Source organism: Phodopus roborovskii, unplaced genomic scaffold (assembly GCF_943737965.1).
Source record: "Phodopus roborovskii unplaced genomic scaffold, PHOROB, whole genome shotgun sequence".
Classification (NCBI taxonomy): Eukaryota; Metazoa; Chordata; class Mammalia; order Rodentia; family Cricetidae; genus Phodopus; species Phodopus roborovskii.
In genome coordinates, this window is record NW_026125506.1 from 3,695,170 (window position 1) to 3,717,308 (window position 22,139).

The window sequence follows — 22,139 nt, forward strand, 5'->3', positions numbered from 1 at the left end:
AAGATTGGCCACCCTTGAGTGCCAAGTACCCTCCTGCTGCCTGAGCATAGAGAGGCTGTCCCTACGCACACTGCCTTGCCCCTCCCAGGGTCCCTGACCAGTACATTTCCTCACTCAGTGCCTTCATACAATGGCACCAGGAGCCAAGAGCTCTGGACCGGTGATGTGGGTCAGTGCTACAAGTACTGTGGGTTCTCATGAAAATTGTCAGCACCTTTTGGACCTGCAGCATCAGGATCTGAATGAGATGGTCTGTGCCAGTGACAGAGGCTGGGGCAGCTGGCTGCCACCTGCTGTCCTTCTGGGCAGTGTCTGAAGATATGAAGCATCACTCCAGGCCACCCAGGGAACCGTCCGCAAGCCAGGCTACTTGAGGTGCCCCAGATTAAAACAGAAAGGCCCAGCTATCAGCCAATGACAGCCCTGGCAGCTGAGGGCCCTGGGAAGGAGGAGAAAGGAGGCTTGCTGCCGCCGTCCTGGGGGATGAAGGGTTCTTCTGGGCAAGGTACTCTTGCTATCAGAGGAGAGCCCAGACCGTGACTAGCTGCAACCCAGACCATCCGTGTGAGCTGAAGAGGCTGCCGGGAGGGAGATCTGCAAAATAAACTATTTTTTGAAGGAAGCCCTTTGGCCTTGACTTATTCTGTGGACCAGAAAATCCTGACAGGTAGAGAAGATGGAAGGTTCTGTCTGTTCTCCTTGAAACATCAGAGAGCTTTGTGCACACGCACGCCAGCCACGCTGCTCGGGAGGGAAGGTCTAGGCAGCTTTCACTGTTTCCAACCCTTCCCATCGGATGAGGGCAGCATGCAGAGCTCAGATGGCTCAGCCTAGAGGCAGCCATTAATGTTTTCATGATGCCATTCTGTGTTACCAGATACCTGGGAAGGGAAGTAAGCCGACCCAAGGCTCTGGAAGGCTGAAGAGGGTTAGGCAGACTTCCAGCTGGATTCCAGACACATCCTAGTCACATTTAGCCTGTGAGCGGTCAGCTGCAAACTCCATTGTCCCTGACAAGGACAATGCTTCCAGGATCCCTCAGGGGACTTAGCCACCCCCAGCGTGCACGTCCCAGAAACCCAACAGCTGTCACCTGTGAGCCCACATCCCTTCCCTTCTGATGGTTGACTGGCTCGGTCTTGCTCAGGCATTTCGTGTGACACGTGTCTGTCATGCTGGGAAATATTTGTTTGGCCACAGGCTTCTGCTGTACTACCCCGCAGATCTTATGGTCTCCACACCGCCGGTTGCTTCTGCCTATGGCTATTGCAGAGTGCTGGAGGGGGCAGAGCGCATCTCTTCAGGTCCTGGCTCCCCTTTCCATTCCTTTGGCTCTGCATCCCCAAGTAGGGTCGCTGCTAGCTGACAGGGTAATAATGTTAACTTTTACAAGAACCTCCAGGGATTTCAGTGCCCAGCAGTGAGGTTCCGAGTCCCACCTTCACGCCCTTGCCTGTGCATGTTCTCTGAGTCTCTTTATTATTATTATTATTATTATTATTATTATTATTTGTTGATTCAGATTGTTTGCTTATAACCACTGCCAAGAGGCGGGAAATGATGATTTAAACTCAAAAGTCGCTGGAGGGGCTGGAGAGATGGCTCAGCAGTTAAGAACACTGGCTAGTCTTCGGGAGGACCCAGGTTTGGTGGCTGTCACCCACTCACTGGGTGGCTCGTAACTGTATTAATCTTAGTTCCAGGGGATCCAGTGCCCTCTTCTGCCTCTGCAGCTACTACACACACGTGGCATATACAGGCAAAATATCAAGACACACATTTTTTAAAAGATTGCTTGTAGTTGAACCTTTCAACCTGCTGAGTCTGTTGCTTGACACTGATCTCAATATCTGACAGAAACAGCTGAAAAAGACAAGTCTGGGGAGCATTTTCTTGATTAATGATTGATGTGGGTGGGGAGGCCCAGCCCAGCCGATGATCAGGTGGTCCTGCACAGGTGCTTCTGGGTTCTATAAGAAAGCAGGCTGAGGGAGCCACGGGGAGCAGGCCAGTGAGCAGCACCCTCCATGGCCTCGGCAGCAGCTCCTGCCTCAGGTTCCTGTCCTGGAACTGTGACCTGTAAGTCAAGCAAACCCTTTTCTCCTCGCATTGTTTTTGCCATGGCCTTTATCACGTCTATCAAAAGCATGCAAGACACCAGGCTCCCATGCTGACTCAGAGTCTGGCCAGTCCCAGAAGTGGGGGCATCGAGGAGGAGGTCACTGAAATGCCGGGGGAGGGGGGACGGAACACCCCTCGTGGACAGGGGGAAAGTCCCTGGACCTAAGCTGATGGCTCCCATCTCCTTGTATTGCTGGTCCCTGGGGCACGCTGCTGGCTGAGCGGAGGGCTATGCCGAGGGACAGGTGGGCACAGCTCAGGGGACAAGGTGCCCCAAGAGTATGATGGGCAGGAGGCCACTGAGTTGCCGTAAGTGACGTCCGTTGCTCATTTGGTCTGAGGCCTGGCATCACGCCCCAGGACTGTCTGAAGGTCTTCTGGCCACTGCCAACAGTTAGCGGGGTCTCTAGTCCTTCTCTAACCCCCAGCGACTGCCTCGGGAGAAGGGACAGGTGTCTAAAGACCAGGGAGTCAGTCCTGGGAGAGGTTTGTTCCTCTTTAAACCAGTGGACAAATGGGACCTGGAGACGCTCGCTGTGCACCTCTACTTGCTTAGCTCCTCCAGCCCCAGGTTACTCCTAATGACACTGGAGTGATTGCTTTTCTGTGGCTCAATAACTGCAGTTCAAAGCGCCAGGTTAATCCCCTTATTGAGGACCAGAAGTCCCGGGACTCACCAGGCTAAGATCATGGTACCAGCAGACAGCAGGATCATCAACTAGTCACAGTAGTGGCTGGGGACATGATGGCTCTGTTGGCTGAGCCTGTGTCTCAGGGTATGGTTAACTGATGAGCCCCGGAGTGGGGTCCCAGGTGCTTGTTATTTGGGCTGGTCCAAACCACGGTCTCTTTGCTGGCAAAGTGGGGTCCTCACTTCTAAGCCACGGCCTCCCCGGGGGCTGCATGAGCCCATGGGGATGACCACGCCTGCCCTGGCATGTCATGTGATAAGGCAGGAGTCCTTCTGCACTGTCCCCACATGGAGCCCGAAGCTGGCACGTGAAGGCTCAGCCCTCCCCTCGCCCCCCACTCCTCTCTGAGCCGCTGCTTTGGAAGCAGCTGACCGTTGTCTACAACTCATTCCCGGGATGCTGCCTGCCAAGCGTTCATTCTGAGTAAAAAATGCCAGCCACGTGAATTTCATTGCTGGCCCCGCCCTTAGGCTCAGATTCGGTGGGAACGTGGTGTCCGGGTACCGGGTTTCCGTGCTGTGGACCCTGTTTCCCTCTCCCTGCCATCCACGGAGCCACACGGCTGCTGTTCGGCTTTTATTGACAATCCACAGTTACTCAGTACTACACTTACAGGGTCTGGGCACCGCCCGGATTCAGGGTTCTAACACTTAGACAGCGTGACTTATTGAGGGCCTAGCACACAGCAGCTGAGCAAGCCTGGCCAGCTGGGCTGGGCTGCACCGTCTAGAGAGAGAGAGAGACGCGCCCACGGAGTTCTAGGTAGGGGAAGGCCCTTGAACACAGTTTCCCACTGTGCTTCCAGACAGCTGGCTCACGTGCTGGTTCTTCTGAACATTGGGCCCTAGGGTATGAACTCCCCGATGTGGGTGTCGGACAACAAGGTGGAAAAGAGCAGGTGGAGGGGACCCCCAGCCCGCTTCCCAGTGGTCCACCTGCCGCAGAACCCTCACCTGGAAAACCCAGTCATGGAACAAGAAGACAATGCAAGGACACAGGCAGAGAAAGGCAGCTGGCGCCAGCAGTATCAATGATGCTCCACGCTGTACTCTGCACAGGGCGAAGGCACTCCAGGGGGAGGGTGACATCTTCCTGTCATGAATGTCCCAAACTGGCACAGACAGGTCTCTGCCTTTTCCTCCTCAGCCCCACAGGCCTTAGATCCTCTCCAAACTGAGGGCTACGGCTCCTTCCCTCCTGGGTGTCCCAGGAGTAGATGGGAGGCCATGATTAAAGGCTGAGGGAAACATCTGGCCTAGCAGGGAAATGATGGGGTACAGAAGTGATTGCTCATCCTCCGAACTCGGGGATGCCGGGGTGGGGTGGGAGCCGCCAGTCAGTGGGTGTCAGCCTGAGAAAGCTGCATACGCCACTCACTGGGGAGTTAGGATTGCTTAGTGGCAGGGATTCTGCCGAGTCTCATTCCAGGGGCCTCAGCTGGGGTCGCAATAAATATAAATAAATTTACACAAGGTCCCAGTGGCCAGCATGGTTCAGGAGACTCCGTAAGAAACAGGCCCATGCAGAGATCAACTGTCTCACCTCCAAGGCTGACCAGGCCCTTCTCCAGCCTGGGGCCATACTGAGGCACAGGCAAGGTTCCCCTCCTGTGTCTGTATAAACTGCTGTGTCCCTCGGTGGCCCGCTGATCATCCAGGGCCAGCCAGCACCAGGATAAAGAGAACCGTACCTCACCATGGCCACGCCTCTGTCTCAGGCCCAAGCTTCGGGCTCGGGTGCCCCGGAAGTGTCCTGTTACCGAGGCGAGCAGTAGAAACTAAGCGTTGTCACTTCTGGTCAACCAGCAGCTGAGGACACTGTTGGTAACAGCGCCTTTCTCCAGGCAGGTGGCTCAAAGTAGAGCTATGGGCTTATTCCCTGGAGTAGCCAGGTACTGAGCAGAGGTGGCCACCGCTGGGGCCACGCTGTCTGGGGTGGAGTACGCAGCATAGAGACCTGTCACCTGCACATCGGGGAAAGGCTGGTCGCCGCTGCCAGAGACAGGGGTCAGGCTTGGGGCCCCCAGGTCACAGCCAAGTGGGGAGTCTCCAAAGGCCCCCAGCGTCTCCAGGCTAAAGCTGTCCTCCTTCACCTCTTCCCAAAGGTTACCTGCAAAGACAAAAGCGTTTGGGTGAGCTGGCTTAGGGCCAGACAGCCCGGAGTTCAAATCCCCTTCCTCGGGAAAGAGGCTGAGGTCGTGTGTGATATTCAAGGCCTTGTGCCCTTACAGAGAGTGGAAGGGAGGCAGAATTCGAACCCTGCTCTTTCTCCTGCTACCAAGTGTCTCTGGAGAGCCGCTTTAGCCTCTGAGCCACAGTGTAAGGTGGATATGATATAAAAGGGCTGAGGCTGAGACAGAATGGAAAGGATTTGGTTCTCGCTGGACAAGAGGGCGATGGCACGTGCCTTTCAACGTCACGGATGACTCTCCCACCACCGGGTCCTGTCCCCTTCTGAGGGACAGAACACAGGGCTGGAACGCAGCAGGCGCATGCATGTTAGGGGTCGGATGAGTCGGGAGCCTTCTTGGATCCTTTCCCCCTTGACCTACTGAAGGGGGCACTGTGCCATAGTATAACCCCGCCCCCACCCCACCTGCCACCCTGCAACTTAGCATGCATAGCTTTGAAGCAATTACTGAGGAGGAAAGTTTGAGGTAGTAAGGATTAAATCCTAGATTTGTCGGGACCCAGGCTGGTAATTCGACTTCTCTTAGCTTCGGTGTCCTCACCGGCGGAATGAGGTCATGAGATGGCAGGGCCTTGGGGCTGTGGCAGGTGATGCCTAGGAGGTGCTTGGTTGGTATGTAGCAGGTGCTTTTTTTAAGTATCTAGTGGGCTGGGTGGTTGTCATAGTGACGATGCTAAGGGCGGGCACATGCAGACTACTGCTGGGTCTCCCATCTCTGTCCCCAACCCCATCCAATCCCCGTCTCTTGCATCTTACCCTGTAGAGCGAAATCCATGATGCTGGGGTCCAGGGCATCCACCTCCATGTTCATGTCGCTGCTGATGTTGAGGAAGTCCCCAGGAGTTCTACCCATGGCTGTCTGGGGGAGAGGCCCTGGGCTGAGACTGGGCAGGGCATGAAGAGGTGGCGTCTGGGCTGGTGCCGGGGAATCTGGGGCCAGGTGTGTCTGGGGCTGGACCTGGTGGTGCAGGGGGACTGATTGCAGGGACAGGGTCATCGGTGGTTTTGGTGGCAGCTGGGAGATGGCCAGGCAGCTGTGGGCCATGGCCATCGTGGTGGCGTGGGTCAGCACAGGGACCTCAGGTTCTCCTGGTTTGCCAGGACGCCGGCAGCTTTCCGGCCGGTCTGAGATGAGCTTGTCCAACTCCTCTGCAGACAAGTAGGAAATGTCACTTAGAAGCCCCCGCTGTCACCAGGCCCTATGTCCCCATGACACCGCCCATGCGAATTTAACAACCGTCTGAGGCTCTTCTCCTTTGAGATGGCATGATACATTCCACACAGGGTTGCTATGGAGATGTGATGCCATCCTAAGCCATTAAAAGGCCTTCAAGGAACAGGAGTTGCCATGAAAGCCTAGAGCCCCTCCCCTCTAGGACCTTACAGCACAGACCTGTGGCCCTGAGATTCTCACCAGCCCCTGAGGGAGCCAAGGCAGGGACAAAGGTCCCGGGAGACAGCCAGATCATTAAAGCTTGCAGAGACCTCCCTACTCCGTGTACAGAAGCAACACTGAAACATCATTGCTGTCAGCTAAGAGCTGGGTCCCCTTCCGTGAGAATGCATATAAGCAAAGCGCAGACATGGTCCCTTTCTAAAAGAGGTGTGTGTGTGTGCGTCTGTGTGTGTGTGTGCGCGCGCCTCTGTATGTGTGTGCGCCTCTGTGTATGTGCCTCTGTGTGAGTGTGTGTGTGTGTGTGTGTGTGTGTGTGTGCCTGTGCGTGCACACGCGCATGCACTGTAAAGCCAGGTCAGAATACAGCCTCAGGCATGGGGCCTTGCCTTCCGTCTTTCTTGAGACAAGGTTACCTGTGACCAGCTCACACCCTTTCCCACCACCCATCTTGCCAAAGGAGCTCTAGGACTACTGATGCCTGCTGCCACATCCGCCTTTACCTGGACTCCAGGGATCCGAACTCAGGTCCTTGCACGGCAGTTTGTGCCTTTCCTACTCGGTCATCTCCCCAGCCCCGGAAAACATTCCTGTTTGACTATGGCCTTGGATGTAGCACAATGCTGATACTGGAGCATAAGGGGCCTAAGATCTAGCCAGGCCACTTTAGAGGTGAGAATCTAGAGGGGCCAGGCCTGCCCAGAATTTCACAGGAGTCCTGGGATGAGCGCCATGCTGGGCTCTCCTGCCAAGACTCGACTCTGTCACTCAGTGGAGCATCTCTGTCCCCACCCCACCCCCAGCCCTGTCACCACTTAGGCTAGACTGTCTGGCTGGTGACCCCAGGGATCCTCCCATCTCTGCCCCCCCCCAGGACGGGGCTCACAGACGCAGGCTGCCATGCCCTCCCTGGCTTTTACATAAATATTCTCTCTCTGCTATCAGAGGCCAGAAAAAAAATAAAATGCCAGATGCCCTGTGTCTGCAGTTTCAGACAGTTGTGAGCGGCCCATTGCAGGTGCTAAACACCAGACTTCCATCCTCTGTAAGAACGGGAAGTGCTCTTGGCCGCCCGGCTCCGGCATCCTCCAGGCTTCCTATTGTTTCAAACACTGGTTCCGATGCTTCTCCCATTTCTCACCTACACTTGCTGGTTTCTAGAAGGGCAGGGAGCCCTGGGAGGCGGGGGAGGAGCTGGGTGCGTGTGAGAGGTGGGTCGGGGACTCACCCGGGTTGGCCATGCTGCGGTGGATGGCCGCAAGGTCCTTTCTCTTCCACTTGTACATCTCCTCCTCCATCTTGTCGATTCGTGCCAGGTTCAGGGCCCACAGGCAACCCTTGCGCGAGGAGCCGCTGGATTTGGTTTCCACCTTCTCGAAGCATTTGTTCAGTGACAGGTTGTGCCTAACCGAATTCTTCCAGCCATCGGGTGCCGTCTGTGGGGACACGTGGGGACAGACTCCTCAGGTGACCCCTCCCCCTAGCAACTGTTTACCTGTCTGGAAACACACTCACGCCTGCCTGCCGGGGCAGCACACGCAGAATTCCATCTACATAAAATAGAAGCTGGGGAGATGAGAGCGGAGGGTAGCGTCGGTGTCATGCAAGAGGCCCTGCTCTGGTAGCCTCGGACCTGTAGTCGGAGCACAGCCCAGACTTCAGGGATGTCCCTTCTTCCTCTTCCACTGGGCAAGGATTAGGGGAGGCCGATCCTGAGTGTCTGTAGCAGACCAGTAAGTTCAATGCAAATCACTTTCAAATGCTTATAATTTGTTGCTAGGCGACTGGACGCTGGCACCCAGCTCACCCCATGTGTCCCAGCATCTCTACTTGGGGACGTTGTCCAGCCATGAGATCCTGTGACCTGGGACTCCCGGCTGCCTGTTGGCCTTTGGGGTTTGAAGTTACAGGGTGGCTAATGGCTAACCGCACTCCAGCAACCGACAAGATCCTAAGTCCTTTGGCTCTTGCTGAAGGCGAGCTTGGCATCTTGCTGCCTTACAGAGTCTGTGATGAATAACTAGGCTGGGCCCTCCACCCTTTACTCCTGGAGGCCACGCATGGCAGACTCTACTTCAGACATCAGAACCCAGTTCAAATGCCCTGTTCTTTGCACCTGGCCCTCCCATCAGGCTAACAACACTGGCCGCTGGCCGCTAAGAGCATGGCTCAGTTTATAGGAAACCCTGGATCATCAGGACCAGGGGGTGGGGGAGCAGGTGGGTCAGGTGGGGGTGGGGAGGCAGAGGGTGGGGTGGGGAGCAGGTGGGTCAGGTGGGGGTGGGGAGCAGGTGGGTCAGGGTGGGGGTGGGGAGGCAGGTGGGTCTGGGCCCTCACCTTGAAGTAGGGGAAGTGCTCCTTCATGAAGCTGTAGATCTCGCTCACAGGCAGGCTGCCAGTCTTGCTGCTCTTCAAGGCCATGGCGATCAGGCAGCTGGGACCAGAGACGGGCCGCAAACAGGCCTGGGGTGACAGCCTGAGGTCCCCTCTGCTGGCACCGGCCCCCTGTCTGCACTGTTCCTGGGCCCAGGCCTGTCCCTTCCCCAGCTGAGCCACTGCAGTGAGCTGAGAAATTACTCTGGCTCTTTGACACCCCCACTTTTAGACTTCACCCGAGATGCCTCCCTCCCCACCCCAGCCCCAACCCCAAGATACACACTCCCTTTCTGTAACTGACTTCTCGATCTGAGGAAGCCATCTTGGATGCAGGGTCAGCTGGCCACATGCCAGCCCCTCCCAGGAGTGGGTCCTACCTGGGGGTTCCCTGGGGAACCAGGTCACCTTTCCTGTCTGCCTAAGATGCCCCAGTGGCAGCCCCGTGCCCCCTCCGGGGCAGTCAGACTCACCTGTAGGAGTAGATGGGTTTGGGGTAGTGTTTTGGGTGCGGCTCCTGTGAGGATGAGTGCACCGCCGCGTGGGCCTGTGGGTAGGAAGCCTGCGCTGCACATGGAGAGCCATAGAGGCCTGCGGGAGGGTACTTCACAGGGAGGACAGGGCCAGGCTGCGGGGAGAGAGAGAGACGCCGCCGTGAGACAGGGCAGAGGTAAGGCACAAACCCGCAGCCCAGTTTCTAACTGCGGGGATTTAAACACAGCAGCTGCTCCCGTGTCCCCACGGGCTTGAATGGTGCCAACAGCGTGGACACGGTACAGCTGAGTGCGGGTGGCCTATCTGCCAGCCTGTGGTACCTGCTGGGACCCCAGGGGGAGCGTGAACTGGAGCTGGGTGGTAGGTGAATACAGCTGTGCCATTTCCCGTAGTGCTGACTGGCCTCCTATGGGGAACTGGTTCATCTGCTCGGCCTGGAGGGGACGAGACACAAGGTCAGGGAGTGACAGGGACACACCCCACTCCCCACTTTCCCAGCCACGTGGCCACTTACGCTGGCTCTGTGGCTGCCTATGGGGCCCAAACCCAGCATGCCTCTGGGGTCCGTGGCAGCTTGGCCGTGGGGCAGGGGACGTGAGGTCGCACCCACATTCAGGTCTGCTGCCCCAGCCAAAGCACCTGTGGAAGGAAGGTACAGAATAGTGGCCACACCCCAGCACCGGGCTTCCTTCCAAATCACCTTTCCGGAATGTGGTGGTTAGCGGCGGGGTTGCCTTAACTGTGTGACATGGTGCCAGCCTCAGAGTTCCCACTTCTGCTGACCCCTCACCTACTTACAAAGTTGTGATGGCTCAATGAGATGCTGCCTGCCAAGCACTTAGCACAGGACTGGGCGGGTGATAAGATCCTGAGTGATGTGAGCCGATGAGGAGGAGGATAGACTACCTTGGTTCCTGTCCTTTATGAGCTCAAACACCAATTTGTTGTTCATCTCCTGAAAAGCTCCATGGCTCCTTGAGAACTCTAGGTTTTAGATATAAGTGCTTTTGTCCCGTCTTCTTCCCTGAAGCTCTGCTCTCTGCTCAAGGATAACAGATGTACATCTGCTTCCAGTCCTGGCCTGTGACAGACATTACTAATCCATCACAGATCCTCATTGCGCAGCCTCTAATCAGGTAAAAGTGACCCGTAAAAGGCTGCTAGGCCCTGGCTTATTTCACCATGTACCAAACCCCAACAGCTTTAAGATACCTCCTGTATGGACCACTGGCAACACCCTGTAAGAACAGTTCTGTACACATTCCCTGAAGATGAGGAAACTGATTGGAGGGGCAGGCGCATCCCAATGCTGTATAGGTGTCTTCCAGGATTCTAGATTAGAGTTGGAAAAGTGAGCAGCAGGCCAAAGCTGGCCCATAGCCTGATTTGCCAATAAAGTTTTATTGGCACACACCTATTTGTTTACATATGGTCTGTGGCTGGGTTTTCACTGTCAACATCAGTACCGGACAGTTTCGACTTACACTTTATGAATTAAAAAGTCTAAAATAATCAATTTCCAGCAAAGGTAGGGCAGGGTACACCTGTAATTACAGCACACAGGAGGATTTGGAGTTCATAGCCAGCCTGGGACATTTAGGGAGAGCATGTCTCAAAAGTAGATATTTCCTGGTCCCTCATGGAAGACATACGTCAGCTGCTCTCTTCCTATGCTCACTGCTCAAGAAAAATTTGCCTGAGGAGCCACCCTGCCAGAACCGATGTCCACGTCTGCCCTGTTCTTACGTAGCAATAGCTTCTCTGCCGCCATTCTCCATTCAATGCTGCCTTCGGTCCACTTCCTTTGAGTACAACTTTCTGCCATTTACAGGGCACCTACTAGGTGCCAAGATTCTCTCAGAACCTTCTTGAACAGAGGGCAGTATACTTGTTTTCTAAAAGGCCAGACAGCAAAGGGTTTAGGCCTTGCCAGCCCCCTGGCCTGTCCTGGCCGGTCGTCTTCATTTTCTTACAATCTTCAGAAAATCTAAACCCCACCTTAGCATTTGCAAGGACGGGGCCTCGGCTTGCATTTGGCCCACCACGAGTTTGCTGGCTGTGTGAGGTGTTTGAGACGTCCTGTGTGTCTTCTCTGGGGCTCGGCATATCACTAAGGGAGTGTGGGCCAGCTCCCATTTTGCAGGTATGGACAGAGAAATCAGAGACACAGAGGGACCTCTCTAGGGCCACTCAGCAGGCCGGGGGCAGGGCCAGGGGTCACCTCTTCCCCTTGAGCCTACCTGGGTGTGGATGTGGCACACTGGGGCTGCCCAGGTCTATCCGTCCGCTTGCCATCTGCTGCAGCCTAGGCACGTCCACGGCTGTCAGCCATGATAGCGACTGAAGGTCCCCAGGGAGGTCATCGTCACCCACGGTTGGCAGGAGCCTGTTCCAAAGACCAAAACCTCAAAATGAAGAACTTGAGCGCCTCTATAGTGCCACAGTGGACAACTCCACACCTTGGGTCACCATCCAAAAGTGGGCATAGTGAAAATAGTGTATGTAAATCTCTTCCTGCTGGCCATGTGAGACACACGAGACACCCATGAACCCCACTTTTAGCCTCCGGCCTCTCTTCGAAGATGGTCCACTGTGTATACCTCAACATTCCCCAGACCGCCAAATCTAAATGTATAACACTTCTGGTCTCAAACACTTTGCCTAGGGCATATGCATACTGCGTCCCCTTTTACATATGGTAAACTGAGGTTCAGCACAGTGAGTCGCTTGGTTAAGACCACTCAGCACGGCACAGCCCGCAGCCAGGGTTCCTTGTTGTGACCCAGGCAGCCCCTGGAGCTCCATGAGGCCTACAGTCCTCAGCAGATCAACCAAACATGCATAGAGTACACACATCATCCGTTTCTGCAGAAAGAACGAAGTACACATCCGTTTCTGCAGAAAGAAGCTGCGCTGGGCAAAGACCCCGACTGGGGGGGGGGAATGACTCTGGCATCCCTGAGGTCCTATGTGCCATGCGGTGGTATCCCCGAGTATTCTATACCCTGGGGTGCCCTACTACACCCCAGCACTATCGACCTCATCAGTAGCGGGAGCTATCTGCTCTGTCACCAAGAGACTACAGCCTACATACATCCCACACGCGAGTTCAAACCACTGTGAGACAGGGTCTCGTAAGAGCGGGCCGAGAGGGAGCTTGTGTCCTAGAACCGCAGCCTCTAGGTTCCTCCTGCATGTGTGGGGTTGCCACTGGCCTGGTGTCCTTCACTGGCATTCCTGTCACTTCCAAGCTCACCCCCTCTCTCTCACTTCCCATTTCTGTTCTCTTGCCTTTGGAGCCACGGTTAGTGTTGCCATGACCACTACTGCTCAGTTGTCACAGGCCATGGCCAGCAGCTGCTATCAGGTGACTCGGTCCACGGTCGGCTACCTCTGCCATTGGTGGCCTCATAGGAAAACAGGGCCTGGAAGTCATTTGAAAACTGGCTGGTCCACGTCAGTGGCAACAGTTGGCCCGGCTGCGGTCCCCTGGTGGCCCATTGTGACACAAACGACTGTTGGCCCCGCGGCACGTGGCCCCCATTGTTCCCAGTCTCAATGCTATTGTTTCTGTGGTCTCCTGCCTGCCACCCCTTTGGCCTGCTCATAACTCATCTGAGTGACAGTCCTGGCCCTGGCCTGGGCCATGCCATCTGTCTCCTAGGCCCCCAGAGACTACGCCGTGAAGGGGAGGGGTTGACCTCCCTCTCTTGTCCTTACCCCACAGCCAGCCAACCTCCCAGAGTTGGCTCTGCTTAGATCTAGGGGGATGGAGAGGCTGCCAGGTTTCACAAGGTGGGAACTTTCAAAGCCCCCCCACCCCGACACCGACATGGACTAGAACCTGCCTGGGGTGAATCCAGGAAGCAATGTCCAAAATGGTGGAGGCCCAAGGTTGGGATTCTGATCCTGGTCTCCCCTAAGTCACTAGCTTAACCTCTCAGAGCCTTGACTTTTCATCTGTAAATCAGGGACAGGGACAACTGTCCCTGTCACAGGACGCTGTGAGCATCAAGCCCATCTGTGAAACACGGAACGGTACCTGGTTCCCAATGTGTGCACGGTGAACATGTCTTATTAACACCAATATGAGCATCGCAATTAAGAATAGCCAGGCTCAGAGCCAGCGAACACACAGCCCAGCCACTGTGGTAACCAACACACACTCACTGAGACACCTTCAAAGTCAGGCCCTGTGTTGTCCCCATTTTCCAGAGGAGAAACTGAGTCCCTGGGCTGTCTGACCCTGCGCTGAGCTGTTTCCTACGGAGTGGAGACTCCGCCAATTCTCATAGGCGGGCGCTGGGGTGGGGTTGGTGCTGTCCTGGTGAAGGTCCTACTTCCCCTGCCTTCTTTGGTCTGCTCTGTGCCTCCTGCAGCCACCGCAGTGCGCCCAACTGCAACCCGCTCAGCACAGGCAAGCGCAGCCTGGACCTGCTCTTTGCCTTTGCTGCTCCCTGGCGGCCTGGCCCTTTCTGGTCCTACTTTCCAGAGACCATCCTAACTGCCTCCTGGGTTGTCCCTCACAGGTCCCCTGCCTGTGCTCCAAGATGGTCCAGGGAAGCCATTGTCACAGGGAGACAGCCACACTATGATTCCGGTCTGGACCAGGACAGGGCAGGGTTCCAGGCTCCTCGGGCTGTGTCTGTGTCTGTGTGCGGGGGAATTCTTCCTCTGTGGACAGGCACATCACCTGTGGCTCAGCTGTCACCGTCTGCCGCGAGTGCTTCCCACTGCTCCTCTGTAGCGCACCGGACTACCCTTAGCCCTCCTGGGCCTCAGTAAGGGCCCAGACCCTGTGTGTAACCAGTGCAGCCTTTAAGTCCCAGGGTGGCTGGTTGAGTGACAATCAGGCCTGGCCCTGCTAGAGTTGCCCTCTGCCCTCATGAGCTCCTTGTGTCCGAGCGCCAGGGTGGCTATAGATAGCGAAACACCTTAGTTTACAGACGAGGAAACTGAGCACAGGAAAGGTCCCTGTGTGCGCAGTTGAGGTAACAAGGACTTAAATCTGGCTTCTGCTGTACTTTTCACTTTCACTGAACGAGGCAGTGTGCTATCTGTCACCTTTGGGTACAAGCTGGGCCCTGTTCTCCATTCTTGGGGTTCGCTACTCATCTTAGGGGTCCCTGACAACCCCTGCTGCCTCAGGCATGCAAGAAGCTATCTGCTCCTCCTCTCCCCCAACGCCTAGCCAGAATGTCTGACTCAGCGGGCCAGCCCTGCTGCGTTCCCTGTGGAGGGAGCCCAAGCCTTGTCCCCTCCTCTCTTGGGCACACAGGTACTAGGGACTGATGCAAGGGAGGACAAAGGAGAACAGACTGTCCTCACTGCCCCGCCCAGGAGCGCACCAGCATGCCCCCTTCGCAGCTGCACAGGCCTTCCTGACAATTCCTGCATCTCCCCACCCAGGAGGCACCCATGCCCAGCCTCATGCAGTATAAACTATAGGTCCAGGGCACCGCTACAGGGAAGACTCCTGACTTTAGGTACTACTGCCTATGGCTTCCTGTCACCGGCCCTCAGAAGAACGCTTGATCCCTAACCTTGGTTTTCCGAACTGTACAGTGGGTGCAGATGAGAACAGACCTCAGACCAGCAGGGCTGGCGGAGAGGCGGATTGAGATCTCTTCCTGTTACCATGAGGGGGAGACAGGGAGCAGCTGTGGCCAAGATCAGAAGTAACTTTGCCAGCTCCGGGGGGGGGGGGACACCTGGGGGGGGGACACCCAAGACCCGTGCCCCTCCATGCTGCCTCTCTCCATCTCTGAGTCTCTGCTCCTGTGGCTGCCATCCTGTTCCCTCATGATCACCACCCCCACCTGACTCCCACGGCCCTGTGCCCAGCTGGACATGGTTGCGCCAGCTTCTCTGGACATGGGACTCGGGCACCTGCAATTAATGATCACCTGTGCTCCACTTACTGGAGGGTGACTCACACCTCTCTCTTGTCCTAGGGAGTTGAGTCGCCCTCTGGCTGACCCAGGAGCAGTGTGTGATGGCCCTGAGGCTGCAGGAACACTGAGTCCCTGGGTAGGGTGGAAGTCACTGCCATGGCCTCCAGTGACTCTGCCTTCTGTTTGCTCACAGCGTGTCTTGCTGTCTCTGTGTTACCAGGCCTCCCTCTCAGACGCCTGTTTCTCTGAACCCCAGAGAGTCAGTCCTACAGTTGCCTACAAACCCCCATTCTCTTGAGAGTCCCCAGCTAAGGCAGGCACCACCCAGGTTTTTGGGGACCCCAAGGGTCTGGAAAGGTGGGACGGTTAATATAGGAGCTGTGCCTCCTCCTGGGTACAGAAGCAAGGAACTCTGGCCCCTCTACAGGAGCGGACAGGGTCCAGCACAGGTCTTGCTTGGCACTCAGTAGATACGCAACATCAATGCACCCCACTTTCCAGCTGTCCAACTCTTACTCTCTTGAGGCCAGGCAGGGACGGAAGACCCAGGTATCCCCGTGGCAACAGCACACCTTGATCTTACGGCCTCAGCCCCGCCGTTCCCACACACACACCAGGGCTGTGGCTGGTGAGAAACTGTTACATATCCACAGACTTTTCTTGCCGCCAGTCTCCAGGATTAAGCTTCTGAAGGCTGTGTTTACCCAGCTCACATATCCTTTGTAATAGCTTTCAGAACGGTTTACAAAAAAAAAAAAAAAAGAAAGAAAGAAATTTAAATGCTACTTAGCATGATCAGAAATGCCCTGAAAGACAAGTGAGTACATTATGGTATCGTGTGACTTGGTGGTGGTCCCCTCTAGCCGGCTTGGAACTCGGTGTGTGTGTGTGTGTGTGTGTGTGTGTGTGTGTGTGTGTGTGTGTGTGTAGGACTTGTGTACATTTGGAGGGTCCACATAACTGGACTCCAGCAAGGCTACTTCTTGTCTATACAGTAGCTGGGCTGCTTGCTATTCAATATACTGAGGATGGAATATGTAAAGGTGTTGGGATGAACTACCCCCTGCTAGTCTTCCCGGGAGGTTCCGGCTGGTGGGTGTGTCCCCTACAAGGTTCAATGTCCCCACCTGCACACACAGCGAGGGGCTTTTCAACAGTTGCCTATCACTATGCCGTGTTTGTCTGCTTACCCATCCTCCCAGTCAGTCAACACCGAAGTAGCCACGTTCTGTCCACTGGTGTGTGTGTGTGTGTGAGTGTGTGTGCATGTGTGAGTGTGTGTGTGGTGGGGGTGGAGGGGAACTTCCCTTCTTAGGGTAGACCCTGACGTTTTGGGAGGTCGATGATGAGGTCAGGGACCCCGCGTGGAGCATCATGAGTGGGAAGGCCTAGGAACACCAGTGAATCTTCCCTCTCATCTCCCGCTGCGGGGAGGGAAGGTGCTGGGTCTGATCTCTCTGAACTAAGTTCCAAAAGTTGAGGCATCTGCTCAGGTGTTTTTCCCCCTCCTTCTCCCCCAAAATAAGCTTCGGGTAAGCGCGGCTGCCCTAGTTTTCTTGTCTGTAGTAGGAGATGGAGTATGATCGTCGCTGTAAGGGAGCACACTTGCCAGGACCGAGAAAGCATGAGACAGGTACTTAAGAACTCCATGTCTCAGCGTTCCGGGAATGGACTTCCCTGCCACCCTCTGAGCTAAGAAGAAACCCAGCTAAAGCTAGCAAAGCTCAAGGCTGCTCTGGTGTCAGCTGCTAGAAAAGGGACTAGCGACTGCTTGCAGCCTAGGCTTCCATCACTGACCCCTGACAGCTGCCCCAGAACTGGGCCGTTGGCTGCAGCCAGCAACTCGCCCTCCCGGGATGTGGGCATTGAAAGTTAACTAACGGCTAAACTAGCCCCAGGGGGGATGGAACACAGGGCAGCTGCTTGTGGCCTGCGTGGGGCGGGGGGGGGGGGGCGAGGTGGCTGGATTCACAGCCTACCAGATCCGCTCCTCACAGCGGTCTCTGGAGATATAGGAGTGCAAATGAGAGGCCCATAAACTTCTCCTGGGCTATTATTCAGGGAGAAAAATGGGAGTTGTTGGAAGCAGAGACTCCCTGTGCTGAGTAATTAGAAAATTTCCCTGCCGGGAGCAGGCACTATCTCAGGCTGCTGGCTCACTGCGTTGTCCGCCTGCTGCAAGCTTGACCCCGCCCCCCACTGCTGATTGGTTCTTAGGGGTTCCATTGGAGAAGAGGATCGGACAGAGCAGTAACTTGTCCCGGGTGTCACACAGCAGTGAGGTAATATATTCTTTACCAGTAGAGATGTGGGCTAGGGGCACGATAATTCTGGGGTGTGTGGCAACTTCGGGGCTGAGTCCCCGCTTGGCCTGTCATTGCCAGGGCATCTTGCTAAAGCACTCACTCCCTTACCACACTGGCACAGGAACGCTGCCTGGAAGGATGGGTTGGGGACCATCCTGGTCACCCTTTATGCAGAGAATCTGCTGCAGAAGCAGTGGCGGCCTGAAGGGGGCCTCGGCCATTGCAGTGAAGGTTAAGGTGTTCTGCCGTCTGGATGCTCCACCTGTCCAGCGCAAGGGAAGGAGGGACTGCAGGTGTGGAGGGTGTACCGGGCTGGGTCCGGAACCTCTGCATCCAGAGCTGACAGCACTGGACCTGCTTCTAGTCCCCACTTGCCAGCTGGTCAGTGAGCAGGCTACACCTGCCATCCCCTACAAGGGTGCTCTGTCTGCCTTCCCCTGGTTTTAGAGCTGGCCATTGCAGTGTTGCAAGCAGTTCCTGGGCTGCGCTGGCCTGGACGTGTAGCCCAAGCCTCACGGGCGCCTCCATTAGGTGGCATGTGTACAGCCCCATTCCACCTGCACGCTCCCTGCAGGCCCTCCTTGGTTCCGACGCCCACACAGTCCAGCGTGGCTAAGCTGGAAGCAGAAGTAACGACTAGTTAAGCAGTCGGTGCTCCGCACGCGTTAATCCCCATGGCAGTCTAATTGCGTCTAATTAAATTTTTAATTTTTTTAGTATTTGGGGGGGACATCCATACCACAGTACATGTGTGGAGGTCAGAGGACATTTTGTGGAGTCATTTCTCTCCTTCCATCTTGCCCATGGGTTCTGAGGATCGAACTCGATTCACCAGCTTGCACCACAGGCACCTTTATCTACCGAGACAGCTCACTGACACCCCAGCCCTGCTGGCTCTAAAGACAGAAACTGACCCTTCAGCAGCAGGGCCGGCCGGGACTGGCAAATGCCTGAGTGACAGTCTTTGTTCACCCTACTCCCTTTCCTGACCCTTCTATGGAGGGGGAAATCAGAAGCCATGCCCTTCAGCTCTTACGTCAAGCCCTGGGGAGAGCTGACTCTCAAGGCCTTCTGCCTTGGAGGGCAATGGCAAGTGGCTGAGCCAGAGACAGATGCTTGGTTGCCACAGCAACCCCACACTGTGGGTGCCATTTACCTCCATTTTACAGACCAAGAAACTGAGGCTTAGAAGGTGCCAGAGAAGTGGGGTTTACCCAAGTTAGAAATGCTCAAACAGCCCCCACTTATGATTTTACCCCTGACAGCAAGAAGGAAGGAAACCCAGGGACCATAGGCTGTGTGATGCTGGCCTCAGTTTCCACACCTGAGTGGTGGGCTCAGCAGAGGCCTTTGCACCTGGGTCAGGTGCTTCATACACCCACACACAAGCGTGTGCGCGCGCGCTTTGTGTGTGCCCTTTGAATCCTTGGCCTCCTTTGTGTCCAGAGCAGCCTTCTAATTGGAGGCAGCTTGCTGCCTCAGCAGGCCCTGCTGGTGCCACGGTGGCCCCTGGGCCAGACAGCCTCTGGGTAAACAGGGTTGATCTGAGGTGACAGCCTGCCCTCCCAGGGCAGCCCTCATCCTGGTCCCATTCCTCCACCAAGACATGGTGTTGGCTTTAGGGCCCTGGGAACCAGGTCAGGCTAACCCGTCTCAAGGAAGAGAGGCTCGCAGGGGACCTCTGGCCATTCCTTCTCTCTCCCTCCCCAGCGGCTGTGTGCACTTGGCTGAGCTCCCCTCTGGGCCTGGGTCCTCTCCGCCAGTAAAGGTTCTGTCTACTTGGCCCATAGAGCTCAAGAGATCCCATGACCATCTCATTCATCTGCATCATGTATTTACAGAGGGGGCATGGGCTTGCTGAAGCCCACACAGCCAGGGTAAGAACGCATGAGTTCTGACCCACAACCTCAACACCCACGGAAGGTGGGAGCCAGTTTTTCCAGACTGCTTTGGTGTGGGGAGGACTTTTCCTGGGGCCCCTGCTGGGGTCACTGGGTGGGAAGCAAGCATTGCTGCTGTCACCAGGCTGCCCCACGGTCTGACCCAGGACTTTCCCTTAGAGGGGACATTGCAGAGAGAGCCACCCTGAAGTTGAGTTTCTGGCATCCGGCACACGGACAGGGCCCCTCACCTGTATTCCTGTGCAGAGCCGTGGTGGTGACTGAGCCCGGAACTTCTTATCATTCCTGACATTTTGGGCAGGATGTCACTTTGTATCATCTCCTTAGAGGGGGGTAAAAGTTCCCATTAGCACCGATGTAGGCGAGGCAGAGACCCGCAGCTCCCCGCAGTGGGAAGCGACTGACAAAGGGGTCACAATCCCAGGAAAATCCTACAGGAGTTTAAGAGCCAAGTGAGGATAATGGTTGAAATTCCAAGTTCTTTCATATTCAAGGAGGAGGGGGAGGGGGAAGCCCCTAAATGGAAACGTCAAGCTTTCGAAAGCCCTGGCAAAATTGAAATCCTAAGGACAGCGTTTGCTTCCAAGCCCCGTTCTCCACCGCCATTCAGCCACAATCAGCTTTAAAATGCGGTCAGCAGAAAAGTGGGACTTAGTGGGTCCGGGAACCATCTGCAGGGGCTCCCGCCATGGAGGAGACTGCAGACGCAGGTGCTGGGAAAGCAGTCCACGCACCACGCCACGCACCACGCCATCCACCCGGCCACCCACAGACACAGCATTAAATAAGATTACCCCCACCCCGTCCTCCAAGCCAGGCCTGAAGCAGGCGTGGGACGCTTCCAGCCCCACTGGGGGTGTCCCGTGGGTCGGAAGGGGTACACAGCAAGGGCTGCACCGTGGTACCTGGAGCGGGTCCGGGGCGCGCGGGGGGCGGCGTTGCGGCAGCGGGGACTCCCTTGCGCTCGCCCCTTGCTGTCCGCAATTTGGCCGCCGTCGCAGCTCGAACCGTTTTTAAATTTCCCTCTCTGGAGCAGTCCAGCTCTGAGCATGCGCGGTAGTGTGACGGGTGGGGGGTTTCTTTCCCCCTCCTTTTCCCCAGAGGTCAGTTCAGGGCAGGGTCAAGGGGATCTCAGAGGGCGAGTCCCAGCAGCTCAGCCTCCCGCGCCCCCGGGGCTCCCGAGCCTGCGATGGGGTGGTTACTAGGGGAGAGACACCCCTCTTCCAACTTGGCGAGCATGCGTGCGGGATGCTGGGCCGGGCTGAGATGCAGATACTGCAGAGAGAGAACCTGGCGGGCGGAGGAGAGAGGCGCACGCACTGAACTAGTCCCCCACCTCCACCACCCCAGGAATGTTCCGGGCCACCTGTGGCTCCGAGAAAATTGGGCCACACAGGGAACCGCCACAGGGCCCGGGACCGCGCCTGCAGGCCGTTGGAGACAGTGGCCCGCCAGGGCTCCCGCGTTGCTCTGTGCTCCGCCCCGCTCCTTACCGCGGGAAAGGTGGCGCGCAGTGCAGGAGCAGCGCAACTCCACACCTCCCTGGAGTGTCGCTCAGGAGAGCAAAGGCCCTCTCCACCTGGGGATGCCCCCTTGTGTGGGCTCTGGTGGCACTGCTGCCCACGGGACAACCACACCCTGCGTGCGCCCGCGCCCAGCAAGCCCTGACTGTCCCCACGCTGGGTGTCCTGCACAGTGACCTTAAGTTCAGGGTGAGCCCCAGCTTCTAGCGCTGGGCTGGGTATCCGTGTTTCAGTCCTATCTAGACCATATCCCCACCCCCTGACACCTGGTGGTTATGTCCTTGACACCTGGCACCTGAGCGACCTCGATCCCTCCCTCCTCTGCGTAGAGTAACTGTTGGCTTGGGCTTGCATTCACCAGGGAGAAACAGTTTCCAGAAGTTGATCCCAGCTGATTAAGTTAGGAAACTTACCAGTTTTCCTCTCTCTGACTGGCCCACGGACTTGGGCTCCTTACAAAGGCGGACGGAATTGTTCACATGGTCTGTGTTGCTTCAGAAGGCTGATGACAGACTAATTTGCCTGTTTGGTTGTGTGCTTCCCAAGTATTTGGGTGTCTTAGCTTTCCTTTGAGGTAATCCTGCTTTCCATTAAGATGAGACACTGCTCCTTAAAGGAGCTGGAAAAGGAGTTCTGTGTTCTGAGGGCCGGTGTGGACATTAACAATGAAACCTGTAGATTGTTATGGAAAAGAAGGCCGGGGAGAGAGGGAGGGGGAGGGAGGAGGAAGAGGAAGAGAGGGAGGGGGAAGAAAAAGAGGACTATCTTCTTTGAAAATTCTGGCTTCTCTGAGTTTTGACTGGGAACTGTCATTTTAAACTAAAGAACAGAAACTTGGGGGATGAGTTGGAAAAAATGTCACCCAGACACCAGTGCTAGAATGATTCAGAAACTCTTTCACTAGATTAATGTATCTCCTCCCTTAATGACATCTCTCTGCTCTCAGCCACCTGGTGACATCTGAACCTTGGAGGGATGAACCGGGAAGGATTCTTTAACAAGTCTCAGGGCCGTTTCTACAATCAAGGGGAGTTAAGGCATTTGGACTGGGGGGACCCACCTTGAGCCAAGTGACCAGCTCTAGTCTGCCTTTCTTGGCTAAATGGAAAAGGGTGCAATCCACCTGTCCCCATAGCTTCCTGTGTGGGGCGGGGACCCCAAGCCTCATACTGAGGCTAATTTTGCTGGCACGCTTAAGATTCTCTGACAGCAAGAGCCCCACAAGGCCTCACAGATGTCTCCCTAGAGAGG

At 55.9% G+C, this 22,139-nt stretch overlaps 2 protein-coding genes across 2 annotated transcripts in view; one reads left to right on the top strand and one right to left on the bottom strand.

Annotated features, from left to right (window-relative positions):
- The window catches only part of Ube3b (ubiquitin protein ligase E3B), a 184,489-nt gene that overhangs the window by 26,484 nt on the left and 135,866 nt on the right, over positions 1 to 22,139 (top strand). The window lies entirely within an intron of this gene.
- On the bottom strand, positions 4,666 to 20,416 carry Foxn4 (forkhead box N4). The gene is given in 11 exon segments (XM_051176461.1): positions 4,666 to 4,922; positions 5,760 to 6,152; positions 7,625 to 7,832; positions 8,734 to 8,830; positions 9,243 to 9,373; positions 9,585 to 9,698; positions 9,779 to 9,903; positions 11,505 to 11,650; positions 19,596 to 19,687; positions 20,271 to 20,356; positions 20,359 to 20,416. Coding segments are annotated over 11 exon segments (1,707 nt in total).